This window comes from Musa acuminata, chromosome BXJ2-11, assembly GCF_036884655.1.
Source record: "Musa acuminata AAA Group cultivar baxijiao chromosome BXJ2-11, Cavendish_Baxijiao_AAA, whole genome shotgun sequence".
In the NCBI taxonomy this organism is placed as follows: domain Eukaryota; kingdom Viridiplantae; phylum Streptophyta; class Magnoliopsida; order Zingiberales; family Musaceae; genus Musa; species Musa acuminata.
Window position 1 is genome coordinate 6,371,423 of NC_088348.1, and position 13,764 is coordinate 6,385,186.

At 40.4% G+C, this 13,764-nt stretch overlaps 3 protein-coding genes across 4 annotated transcripts; all 3 read right to left on the minus strand.

Moving 5' to 3' along the window:
• Positions 1-887: 887 nt before the first annotated feature.
• On the minus strand, positions 888-2,957 carry LOC103970944 (uncharacterized). The gene is made up of 2 exons (XM_009384855.3): positions 2,289-2,957; positions 888-2,208 (listed from the first exon to the last, which is right to left on the minus strand). Exons 1-2 carry the CDS (start codon positions 2,624-2,626, stop codon positions 969-971), a joined length of 1,578 nt encoding a protein of 525 aa, XP_009383130.3. The 5' UTR covers positions 2,627-2,957; the 3' UTR covers positions 888-968.
• A 713-nt stretch (positions 2,958-3,670) lies between these two features.
• Positions 3,671-7,253, minus strand: LOC135626950 (E3 ubiquitin-protein ligase SINAT2-like). Its single transcript, XM_065132807.1, has 4 exons — positions 7,095-7,253; positions 6,187-6,486; positions 4,528-4,914; positions 3,671-4,147 (listed from the first exon to the last, which is right to left on the minus strand). The coding sequence occupies exons 2-4, from the start codon at positions 6,373-6,375 to the stop codon at positions 3,827-3,829; spliced, it is 897 nt and encodes a 298-aa protein (XP_064988879.1). The 5' UTR covers positions 6,376-6,486; positions 7,095-7,253; the 3' UTR covers positions 3,671-3,826.
• A 959-nt stretch (positions 7,254-8,212) lies between these two features.
• LOC135627339 (protein VASCULATURE COMPLEXITY AND CONNECTIVITY-like) lies at positions 8,213-13,562 on the minus strand. Of its 2 annotated transcripts, XM_065133405.1 has the most exons (4): positions 13,388-13,562; positions 11,620-11,679; positions 11,095-11,297; positions 8,213-8,916 (listed from the first exon to the last, which is right to left on the minus strand). In XM_065133405.1, exons 1-4 carry the CDS (start codon positions 13,481-13,483, stop codon positions 8,595-8,597), a joined length of 681 nt encoding a protein of 226 aa, XP_064989477.1. In that variant the 5' UTR covers positions 13,484-13,562; the 3' UTR covers positions 8,213-8,594. The 2 variants fall into 2 exon arrangements, with proteins under 2 accessions (XP_064989477.1, XP_064989478.1); XM_065133406.1 differs by lacking the exon at positions 11,620-11,679.
• Between the last annotated feature and the right edge of the window lie 202 nt (positions 13,563-13,764).

Consider the following 13,764-nt stretch of genomic DNA (forward strand, 5'->3'; position numbering starts at 1 on the left):
TGCACAGAATTTGGATGAAGAGAGGAAAATGGAGGGATGCACATAGGCTCTTCATTTCGAGAAAGTTCCAAATGCCTGATTAATTTAAATTGATAAATAAGTATTAACGAGTTATTTTGATCAAATTATGGGCTTACAAATAAGTACATAATTATTTTTACTTTTTTTTAATGAGAAAAGAAGTAATATTATGGAAATAGTAGTTTGTAAGCGGGCTAATTACATATTACTTTTTATGTTTTGACCCTATTAGCATCGTAATTTTTATACTTAAAAAATTTATATTATGATCCTTATAATTCTGAAAGTGAAATAAATAATCTCATTTGTTCATATATCATCAATTGTATTAGTGGAAAACATAATATGTGGTATCGTATGTTAAATCGATACGAAAATAATATGTAAAAGGATAATTTTAGTATCCCTTCTATTTTCAATAGTAGTATATGAAGCGTTGAAATTATCTTTTTATCAATAAAATTATTAGAAACGAAATGAATTTTAAAATTATCTATTTGCACTTTAATGTCACAAGTTGTATTTTTCATCAATGTAATTGATAATATTAAAAAAAATAATTTATTTATTTTTTATTTTTAGAACTATATGGATCTCAATATAAATTATTTAACTATAGAGACCATAATACTAATGTCATGTATTGAAATATAAATATAAATCTCAATATAAATTATTTAACTATTATATTCCTTGATTGATACTGTTTGAGGTATGAAAATTAAGAACTTTTGTTTTATTTTCGAATCAATCATCCGACAACAAAGACAAATAATAAAGCACAAAGAATTGAATAGTCTTATGGAAGCACTAAGGGATGACAATGTAGAACATATTTATTCTCACTTCGGAGAGACCGCAACGAAAGAATTAGTAGCAAATACCGACAAATTCATGTAAGCAACAGCAACGAGGAGGAGCAGCCATCGTTATCCGAATCCGACTTCTCAATCTCTATTCCCCTCCATATCTCCGTTCTCCGCCTCCTTGACGTGGCCGGCGGCCACTATCGCCCCCACATGGCTGACGTTTCCAAAGATGAGCACGAAGACTCCCACCAAGCTGGCCAACAACGCTGCCGCGAACGCCGCCGTGATGCTTCCGGGAGACGTCGTTCCGACCGCGAACCCCGCGCACGCGCCGGCCGCCCTCGCCCACGCGAACCACACGGCGATGGCCCCTTCTTTGCCCGCCGGGGAGCAGTCCATCAGCAACGCCCTGCCGAACGCGTACAGGACCCCGTTGGCCGTGCTCTGCAGGAGACACACGAGAATTATGTGGGTCCGCTTCCATCTCTCCTCCCTGAAGGAGAAGCCCAGCCCCGATGTGAACGCCGACATGAAGAACCCCAGCAGTTGCATGCTGACGGCGTCGGCGCGAGCGACGAGCTGCACAGGGTGCAGCACGGGGAGGGACACGACCGGGAATGTGAAGTAGATCGCCCACAGAGACAGGAGGAGGGGCGGTCCGATGCAAAGGTCGCCGATGACGTATAGCATGCAGCTCGCGAAGACGCACATGCATGCGAACGACGATAAGAACACTCCGGCGAGGCCTCCGATGGCGTGTGGATTCTTGAAGATTGTGAGCAAATGCGCACATCTTGCTCGAGACGTCGGTGTGGTTGGTGTCGAACTCCCCGGCCTGGTTGAGAAGGCGGCGTAGACAATGCCGGTAAGCCATTGGAGGCCGCTGAAGATGGAGACCACCCACAAGCTCGTGAGCTGGTCTGACCGCCGAAGCATGTGGTAGGTGAAGGCGGCCATGACGGCGGCGCCGAGTGAGCCTGCAGCGGTGCCATGCAAGGAAAGCCAGCTACCGACGGCCTGACGGCGACGGAAGTGGCGCTTTCCCTTGGTGCCACCGGTGAGGTCACGCACCATGAGGCCCAGGTGACGGGCCTGCGCGGCGGTGCCAATGATGCTGGCGACGGCTATGGCGGCGATGTAGAGGGGGAAGAGCCAGTTTGTATTGAAGAAGCCAGTGAGGAGGCAGGAGAAGCCGCCGGCTACGATGGCACCGAGAAGGATCGGCGGCTGGTGATTGCCATGGTCGAGGTGATGCGCTATGAGCATGAGGATGGGGATGGCCACGACGACGCCGACCGCCCATGAGACCGTCGTCCAACTTAGAGGGGAGAACTTGGACCCGTCCACTGCGATCGAACGGTCGACCAGTCTTTGATATCTGTGCAATACCTTGAAACCATGTCAGTCTCGTCATGAGCAGTACTTAACATGATTCGCGTCAGGAGAAAGAAAGCTCACAGAGTCATCTCCTTCTGCGAGCACGCAACACCACTCGGAGTGTGGGCGGGAGCAGGAGGCAGGTCGAAGGCAGGCCAGGCTCTTTGGGTGATCATGAGAGGGAAGAGCACCGGAACGAGGAACTCGTGCACAAAGTAAGAGCAGAAACTGAAAACGTACCACCCCACCAGCTCCATCTTCTCCGGCGGCGCCTCGACCGGCGTCTGCTCCTTGTGATCATCTGCTACAATCTTCCTCTTCTTCTTCTTCTCAGTCGTCTCCGCATCCTCGCAGCGGCCATCCTCGGCCATGGCCTCACACTTGGCGATCTCCTCGTGGATGTCCGAGGTCTCAGCCATGGGCACGTATCAGTGCTCCGACGAGGAGGAAGGTAAGGATTGTTTGAGAGGAGAACGGGCGTGGCTTTAAAGGAGAAGCGGAGGACGCAGAGCTGCCGACGGTGTGGAGTTCTCGAGGCTGTGAGCAGCTTAGTTTTGGTCGAAGGAGGCATCTCAAAGGGATACTTTCGGGCATCAAGAAGAGGTCTTTTGTAGGTTAGTGCAGGCATGCAGAGAGAGCAAAAAACTGGGAGAGGGACCTTTCATGGCTTTGTACTTTGTACTTCACCATACATTCCAGGAAACTGGTTTGCAAGTCAATTGTCTGAACTCATTCTCATATAAACTGGGAGCAAAGCAAAGAACATTCCAGGAATAAAACAAGGTATGATGATGTGTTGAAACTTTCCTAATTTTACAAGCATCATTTGACATATAATATTATTGCAGGTGTGGTTCATGTCAGGTTTGGGTGATGGATTTACGTTAATGGAATCTATTATCTTTGGTGTTTGATCATCAAGGAGTATTCTTTTTCTTTTAATTTATAGTAATAATGGAGGTATCACCCAATTTTCCCTTAAAACACAAAGAGAAAGAACAGCTGTTAAACATGACAAGTTCACCACTCTATTAATCAGATATAGGAATGAAAAATTCAAAGTAGATCAGTTGTGTGCACCGATATGATCTGCATCATATGGGTGGTAAAGTTTGTGATGTTAAAGCAAAGGTGAGAAGATGACAAAAAGCCATCTTTGGTTGATCAACTAAAAAATGTGGCTGTCTGGTTGAAGCAATGAGATATAAACAAAAATTGGTGAGGCTATAGCCAATTGAACTCCCAAATATTGCAACAGGTCATCCCAACCTCTACACACCCACAAAGATGAAATGACAACAAAATGGAGTTGGAGACCCTCATAATTACTTACAAGAACTAAAGGCTCCATTGCACTCAGCAAACATACAAACTATTGCAATGCTTCTAGTGAACCTCAACTTGGAAAAAGGAATGGCAAAAAAGGGCCATAGTTGTGGATCTCACATGTGTCTCCATGACAATGAATCAACAGAGCTTTTAGATTATCATACAAGAAAGAGTTTTGACATATCCAAAGATGCATGCTAAATCACTAGAGCCGAAACCGTTTACCAGCTAACCAGGATCCTACTCTTTACTCCACCGATGTTTAGGAGCCACAGCGGCCAGAAGACATGTTACTGTTCTTTCCAGATACGACCGGTCACTCGCAACTTCAGCTCTTGCCTGTCGCCACCGGAGAAGAAGAGGGCCATGTTCCGGTGGATGATCAACCCATCGTAGCTATCTCGGACCTTCCTGTGATTGTCTCTTATGCTCCTCGGCACTCCTTGCCATATAAGTTTTCGGCCATTGCCACCCACCTCAAGGCTGTAGCTGAAGTTCCTTGCCTCGCTGTCTTCGCCGAGAAATCTTAGGAATGCCATGTAAACTGGAGCCATTCCCAAGAGAAAGGCCTCAAAATGAAGACAAAAATAATGCCCATAACAACTGAAAACCTGCAATTTATATATGCAAGTGTAAGAAATAGGCGACTAAAATGGATCAGGCCCATTAGAAGGAAGACTTGAGCTTAGCTTTGTAAAATAACATATGCACAATATTTAATTAAAGAGTAATATGTTTTTTTAAAAATAAACTATATGTTTTAGTGTATATGACAAGAAACCTGCCGCATTACATAACTAGTAATATGTTTTGGTTTTTGAATCCACAAAATTATGAAAGAGTAAACATATAAATACTAGCATCGATACGACTCATTCCAAGATGTTGGTGCTCGTTAGGATTTCATGTCATCGATCTGAAGCTATTTAAGCAACAATATTAGGAGATGGAGACATCAAGAACATATGTTCTGAAAAAAGGGAAGGCTTACGGTCAGCATCCATGTTGCATTTTCGACCTCGTGAGGATTTGGTTTGACATATCTATGGTTAAATGTGCACCCATCATGCATGTCCACTTTGTGATCATTTTTCAGATGGGTAACAAGCATCGGAATGTCACCAGTGACCAGGCATTCTGAACCGGCATAGGGACAATTGTAGGGCCTGAACCTGCATAGCTGCTCGTGTTTCAATTTGCTATAATATGGATGTATTTCTGAGCAACCCAGGTGTTGATATTTGCACGGTAGCTCCAGCGATTCTGCAACCTTCTCAAGAGCCAAGCATCTGATATTTCCCAATTCTTGGCGACAAGTAGGGCAATGATTGTGTACTCTCTGTTTGCAGCTTGAACAAAGAGTGTGACCATTTGGACACTGCAAGGGTGAACAACAGAAGATTTAAAGCCCACACCAGCAAATGACCACACGACTTGAAGTAGCAATAAGAGAAACAGAGAAATGCATGACCTTACATACAGGATAAGACTGAGATCGGATATACTATGCTACGAAGTAGAGAACTATAATGCCAATCACCTACCAAGGTTGTGTATGATCTCATTGCATTTATGATGGTGATGCACAGTCTATATTAAGAATGAGAAAGGATCTGTCTATCAACAAGTCACGATGACCATCGAGCCTGCTATTCAAGTTTGTGTGTCATTTTTCGGATGGTAAACAGGCATCAGAATGTCAACAGGAACCAGGCATTCTCAACTTGCTGAACAATTCTAGGGCCTGAACCTGCATAACTGCTCAAATTTCAATTTCGGATAATATGGATATATCTTTGATTAACCCAGATTTTGATATTTGCATGGCAGCTCTAGTTATTCTGCATAGCTGCTCATGTTTCTGTCACTCCATCTCTCATCCACCCCCACCCGCCCAAAACACACCCAAAACCACAAAAGGAAAAAAGTTCATGAATTACAGGATGTAGAAGTCTAGATAACATATATTTTGATGTGCGTCCTACAATCTCAATTAAGTTTATTACAGTTATGGACCGATTATATAACTTTCTGCTGACAGCTCATGCACCAAGCAAGAAAATTCATCAACTAGTAAGAACAACATAACAGCTAACAGTTGTCATAGGAACAACATAATTACATGCTTTGGTGATGCAACAATGCTATACATCAGCATTTACGATTCGGAAAATTACTCCTCTTTTCTCGCCTCTACCTATCGCCATCAATCGTATTACTTTCGTTTCAACATATCCGCTCATTTTTCATATCCATTGAGGTTACAACCAAAATTTTTTCATATTATTGTAACCTCAAAGCAATACCAAAAATTTTCGTATTGCTTTGAGGTTACAATAATAAACATAGGTTACAACCAGTCTAACATGTAGTTCCTCCGATGAAACAGCCAAGAAAGAAAAGATGCATCATTCTGCAAGTGCTAGTCAATGAAAAGAAAGATAAAGTCCAATTGCAGTATCAGAACAGAAAAGATTTATTCTTACAACAGACAGATGGTTTAGTTCCTATTAAACAAATTGAAAATTCTTGCAAATGCAAGGACAGAGCGGTGAGCTCACACAAATATAACACCGTATGTCCTGATTTTTTGGTCATAAGGCAATCATTCATAAGACAGCACAGAGAAAAGAAGCCAAAGAGAAAGTACCTGGTGTATGGGAGGGAACATAGAATTTGTGCAAACTGGGCACTCAAGAAGTTCATGCACGCTACTGCCGGAGGATATGCCCGCCTTAACACCAGAAGAGGCAGAAGACTTGTATGACGGGACGCGATCTGTTTCGGCACCCACAGCGCAGAATTCATCTTCTGTCCATTGGGATTCAGGGATGTCCATAGACACACTGCTTTTAGAAGCCACAGAAACCTGTTTGTAGTCCAACTTCTCACTGCAACCCGTAATTAGCAATGAGGCCCAAAGAGCAAGTTCTCTACTTGGACTATATGCCTGCGATGAGACAATAAAATCTTAACTAATTTGGACCATTTATCTGAGAATTTGTTCTGTCACACACACAACAAGCACACTAAAAAGCACCTCAAGATTACGAGAGAATGTCAAACTTACCATGTATTGCTCACAGTGACCAATCCATCATGAAAAATAGTAACTAAATAGTCTCAATGGATAGAAACTTTTTAGAAGTCATAGCAATATATGAAGAAGTTATCGGAAACTCAAAAAGTGAAAGTCCGAAAAGGAAAGAATCAGAGGCCAGACAATCTATCCAATTAGACAATCTAATTAATCCTTCCGATAATAGAGCAGAAAGAATAGGCCATAATACATCCACGTACAGGAAGGTTAGTGCTACAAGAAGCAATAAGGCATGTCTCCCTAAATCTACGACAACAACCCGAATCGAACCGACACATCAAATTTTCGCCGACTCAAAGTCTCCAAGAACAAGACAAGCAACAAATCGACTTCGCAGACCAAAACAAATGACATCGGCGTGAAGTTTTCGCCCAACTGACCCCAAGACATAAACCGAATCGCCCTCAAAACAAAGGGGAAAACCAGGGAGGAAGATTGGAGGGAGCGAAAGATCAAACCTTTGGGTCGGAATCAAATCCGGAGAGCTCGACTTAGCAAACTGCGACAGATTCCGGGCGACGCCGTGGGAAATCGAAGGGGAGGAAGGCGAGGGGAAAGGGGCAAACAGGACCCACGCGGCGAGGGCAGGACTGCGTACATCTATAGCTTCCAATCTTACTTTAATTGGCATTGCTGGTATTATAGTTATTTATTTCCTGCGGTCTCCGCTTGTCCGTTCTTGGAGCTCCAAAATGGAGCTCTTCCACATATTAATAAGGCAAATTCCTTTTTCATGCAAAGATAAAAATAATATATATATTATTTATTTTTTCTTATTGCTATTCTTACTATGTGGCAATTAAATTGTTGGGTTGGGTATGCCTTCCATGTATATGTTGTTGGATGTAATTGGATCTTTATCCAAAACCCCATATAATAATATAATAATTTATATTAGTTACAAAAATATATATAGTTACAAAATATAAAAATATATACCCTATGTAAAAATAAATACTGTATATGATAAATATATAGTTACAAAAAAAATGAATTTATAATATAATAATTGTTAGTTAATCAAGAAGAATTAAATTAAAATATTATTATTATTAGTAATATTCTTTTAGGTTTTCTGGCATCCCTCATCACATTGGTCTTCTAGTGCATCTAATATGCACAAAATGTGAGAGAGTTTTAAAGGAGAGAGACAGATATGGGTTGGATTTCTAATCAAGCTAAAATATGGGGAATAGTAAATTCATTCAATCATGATTTCTTACTTAGATAAGTGCATAATAAATGAGGGAAAAATATTTTATTTTCGAATTATCGACTTCCTTTAATACAAATCCAAATGCTAAAGATTCAATTTTTATGTCCAATTTCTTGGATAGAACTCAAGTTTGCAGGAATAATTATTACTGCAAGAGAGTCCAAACCGAGGAGATTCCTCAAGTAATCAATTGGGTTCAGTAAATGAAGCAACCAACCACATGCAACCCTCAAGCAATGGCACAACAACCACACATGGCGATTCAATGCCCTCGGTGCAAAACCTACACCCCCTTGGAAGACTCTTCTTACACAAACTGTACCCCACATCCCACCTTGTTTTCATTTCACAAGCCTGGCATGATCAAACAGCATATTACATAAATTGTGATGAGTCCATCAGTACATGTTGATGCTAACATTGTAACACAACAACAGTCAGAATGACACTTCACCAATGCCTGCAAAATATCGTAACGACACTCAGCTAACTGGCAATTGAATGCTGTTCATCTACCACCGACAAGCTACCATTTGATCCTAAATTCTGCAGTTGAGTGCTGTCCTTGAATGCACGACCAACGAGTGATGGAAGCACCTCATGTGGAAGCCTCTCGCGACAATGATCCAAGGTCCAGCTAATTGCATGTAATGGGGATTTGAGTGGCAATCCCCATGTCGGAAGGCAAGAGCTCAAGAACAGAAAGGAAATGGAAAATTGTTGGGCAGAGCAAGTATCATCGTCAGGGGAATTGTTGTCGATTATAAGTATCCTCATGCACAAATACTGGGGTCGTCCGACTTTGAGGTGTAGTATGAGGATGACCCAGTGCAATGTCTTGATTTTGTGACGAATTGCAGGGCTGCACATTCTTTAATGACACCGATGAGATGTAATAAACAATCCCAAGAGCAACACTTGCAAGAGATAGTACTGCCCCTCCTGAAAATACTCCAGACTTGACAACGTAGCAGAATTCGCCAAAATACATCCTTTCCTGTCCCCATCGGTCGTTTAGGGCAGCACCACTCAACAACAGAACAAAGGCTATTATAAAAGTAACCCTGCATGAATTAAGAAAAGGAGAACAAAGACATCAACTAATACAAAAAACTTAGTAGTAAAAGATCAGTGGTTAAAAGCATGAAGAAACTGATATTTTCACTCCCAGGAATAAGGCTAATTTATGAACTTGAGAATAAATTAAGATGGTTGAGCTCTTCTATAACATGCAATTTGCACACGGAGCACTGCAATCGTGATGTGACCCTTGTTTTTGTGGATCTATTGTTCTCTGTTTAACCCTGAATTTGGTGCATTATTTCTGCCATTGATAGAATCACCATTTGGGTCCATTTGCTAAAACAACTCAATTTCCTAGTGTAACAAATGAGTATTCGATAGGTTCAATGAAATCCTCTCCATAATTTGCTACAATTCCTAATAGCAGCTTTCTGTGCTCCTAGCCTCAAATATCTATTCCATATTAATGGTTCCTTTGCCATAATAATCTTCTGCTCATGATGCTACAAACCCACCAGGCACATTTTTTAGGGTATCATCCCTGTACCTACTTTGCTTCGTTGGATACACTAACTAGAAAGATATTTGCTGCATTTCAAGTTCCACATCTGTGAATCATCCACATTTATCTAAGCCAACCAGCAAAAGTATGGAAAGGTGATGCTGCAGGATGCCACCATTGTCTAGTGAGGGTTATCATGAAATCCCCGACACAACATTCTTGATTTTTTCAAAAACTTCATTGAGAAACCAACCATATTTGGTTCTAAGCACAAGCACAAGCCAATTGTAGTGCTCTATATGCTACATGTAATTTCCATAACCTTGATGCAACCAACAGTTCTTTTTTTCCTTTCTCCCTTCAAGAACAACAGTTCAAATCCAACGATTAATAATTTTCTGCCACAAACTCCAGAGCTCCTAATTCTAGCCCTTGGCATCATGTCTGGCTGCTATGCGAAACTAACCTTAAAAGTGATGTGATGAAGTATGACTTGCCGCCTTTTCTTCATCCTTCTATAGAGAGAGAAAAACATGGAGAAGTCAAGTCAACTCTAACTCAACAAAATAATGCACCCTATAGTGAAGGCTAGAAAGTGTATCACAAACAAAGGTCAATTACTGAAAAGGAAGTTTCATATTTGATATGGTTTATTGTTTTTCCATATAACAAGTGGTCCAGACTCATGATATTGACATCCAAAGTGAAGAATGTTCCAGGGCTGGGTGCCAAAGGCTACGTAAGTTTGAAGTTTGCCTTAAGTAAGCATGAAGCTGTTCACAGTACAATAGGACAAGAAAAGGAAGCCCTGCAAGAGAAACTAGGAACAAGGGTGATAGTTTAGAAGTATTCTGAAAGTCTAGATAGAAATTCTTTGCAATCACTGTTTAGCCCATGTAAGCATCACTAACTTGATGTGTGGTTTCTATTTTATCCCTACTAGCTATTTGATATTTAAGTTCTTTAGACCATAACCACACAAAATCATGATTGTGGAGCATCAGACTGTTTATCTTCCATCACTTGTGATTGCCCTCGCTCTTAAGATGATAGATATTGGGGCATCAGGATCTATTTTTACAGAACCACACTTCAAACTAAGAATATATCTTCCTGTGGTTTATTGCTATCCAGTCTCTCTGCAATGAGAATATTAGGTCAAATCTTTCCCCTTAGATATGATTTATCTGATAGTGTTGATGGCATCTTTAAGATTTCCATACTTAATGGAAATTATGTAGTTAGATTTACTTCATTTAACATACAGCCTAAAATACTTCACCTATTTTTGTATCAATTGTTATAACATTCAGCCCTTCTATAAGAAAACTCAGCATCTCAGAATGCTTACAAATGCTTCTTTTTTTTTCTTTTTTTTTCTTTTTCTGACAAATGCAAGTTATCATTGGTAATTGAAGAAATTAACTGCCATGCATTGCAATTCTCTTCGCAGTGGTGAACTTCTATTTAATCTGTCTCTTTGTATCAGAAATACTAACATTCATAGCCTCATTAACTTATAGTACACTATTTACATGAATAACATATAACTTGAAGAAGATAGTTTGTCTCATTCTACAGTATCATGAAAAAGCAATGTCAATATTTATTATGAGTAAGAAACTAATTTACCAAAGGCTTGACAATTCTATGTCATATGGATAAATAAACCAAGGCAAAATCAACTTTTAAATCAACTTAAAGGTCAGAAACTCACCAAGAAGCAATAAAAGAGATCAACCCTATTGTCCAGTTTGTGTCTGATGGATTTGGATACTTCTTGCAACATATACACCCAGCTACAGTGTTTATGATGGCCTGAGCTATGATAAGAGCCACTGCTGCTATAAGACCAAGAGCTAATGCTGGGCTCCTTGGGTATCTGCATTCACCTAGCGTTGTTGTTTCCACATCAGAAACCTGAAAACCAGAGGCCATAGGAAAAAACTATTTTATTAAAATGGCAACAGTGCCATTAACACACCAGCTTTGGAATCCAACACATAATATTGATGATTAACATAAAAAAATAACCAATTATTTAGATGCCATTATACCTAGTCATATTACAAAACTAAGCCGAATAAATTCAAGAGAGCTAAGTTAATCCGGATAAGGCACATCATGCTTTAAAATTGCTAGGAAATAGATACTCGACCAATGTCAACAATTAGTCTAAACCATAGAAAGTAAAAAGAATTGAAATTTCAACATGTATCATCAGTGAAGGCACATATCTTACCTGAAGTAGGGATATAGAGCACAAAGATGCGGCACTCCAAAAATGTAGTAAATTGGAATTCTACAATTAATGAAATACTAGATTATTTTTTGTTGAAACATGAAAAAGATGATGCTACAAATCATGATCAGTTTTTGACATAGATGGAAGCCTGAGATACAAGGCCTTCAAAGTTTGATAAGCCTGACAATGACAGCAAAATATTATCCATTTCAGCAACTGCAAAATTTTCAAAAGCAAACAATAGGCTCCTGCTGATCGTTTTCATCACTGATTTAGAAAACAATATATGGTGAGTATTGACGAGAACATAGCTTGATACATGATTATTTAAATTCATTAGAAAATCGAGATTAGTCAAGAAAGCTTGAGAGTTAGTAAGAGCAGTATCCACTATCAAATTCATATCATCAAACAAAACCAGGAAAATGGTTGTTTTATTAAATTTGGACTAAACGAAAAGGATCAGTTTCGAAAATATGGAAAATAGTTGTTCATGTTTTGTGTTTATGACACAAAAGTTGTAACTCTGAAAGGGGGAACCCAGTGCATAAGACTCCTATCAATAGATAACAACAAATTCATAAAGTCCCAATCATTCGGGGTTGATTATATGGATCTTTTACCACCAATACGGGGTCTGAAAATGGTCAACATGCCCGGAACTTTAAATGTGTGTGTGTGTGTGTGTGTGTGTATACATGCCTACAACTTTATATAGTTTTATAAACACTGGTTACAGCCAAATCTCCATTGTTATTGTTCATGTTTCCACAAAGACAACAGATGCTATAAGCAAAGCTATATTGCTTTGGAAGTTGAACACATGAATGAAGATCATAAGCTCTATCATGATCCAGTTCCAAACAGTATATAGTTCAGTATGGTTGATTTGGTTTCACAAGGGGAATGATTTGGTTAAACTTTTTCTCAAAAATTAACAAACTGTAGATTACGGAGCTGATCCTGTAATTACACGTTAACCAGATGAAGTTAGCCTGTGCTTAGTTCTAGTTAGCCCTTTTCTTGGCAAAGGAGAGGATGTTAGGATACATGAGAACAGAATCAGTGAGATAAAATCAGAGGGTAATGATGTTATTCTACATTTTAGGAACACTCAGAACTTACACTTCTGAGGCATGGAAACTTTGAAGTAAACATGTTTAATGATCTCACTCATTCGAACATAGCAAAAGCGACATAAATAAAACATCTGTGTGCGCATGTGTAATCAATCACCAATCTGTGGGATATCTGCACCTGACACGAAAGCTATACCTGCAAATAGCCTTACGAATGGTAGAGATAAAACCAAATTACTGAGGACAAATACTAATGACCTCACACCTCGGCACCTGAAGAAAGGGTAGGCAACCACGAATCTAAAAATGAGACCTTTACTAAAGAAAACAGTAACGGTACCAAGAAGAGGCCCAATGATAAACAAGATCCAGTCTTTGAACCCTACTGCGACAGAGAGGAGAGTGGAGGAAATAGCTGGAGTTGGATCCAAGACAACAAACAGCCTTCTCACGGGACCAAATGCCACGCCTTCCCAGACGGAGAGGACCCGAGGGAAGAAAAATCATCAAAGCCCTACCGTCCAATTGCAGGCCCGGAAGGCAGGAAGAGCAACAGAGCCAAGAAAAGGCAGAGGCCAGTAAGCAAGAACATCAAGGAGCGGAACAATGCCGTGATCAAGATCTCGCCGAGCTCAGAAACGAGAAAAGGACTGGTACAGAAGAGAGTATCAACGGGGATGGCAAACCTTGATCCTTGTGGCCTCTGCGGCGAAGGCGAGAGCAGCAGAGAGAAGGCCAAGAAAGCCCGCGGCTGCGCAGAAAATCATCACCCTCTTCTCCATCCGGCGAACTCGCTCTCTCTCTCTCACTCTCGCTCTCTCTCTCTCTCTCTCCTCCCACTCTCGGACCGACTTTTGAGTCCACTGTTTGCCTCGGGCAATGATTTAACGAAGTAATTTTACACATATATCCTTGCAAGTTCAAAATAACGTATTTACCCTTATATATTATAATTGAGTGCAACTATCTATCCAAGTACTATGATTTTACACATAAAATGCATGATTAGTTCTGACTATGATTGAAAACATAAGCTATAATAATAAAACAATGTATTATATTC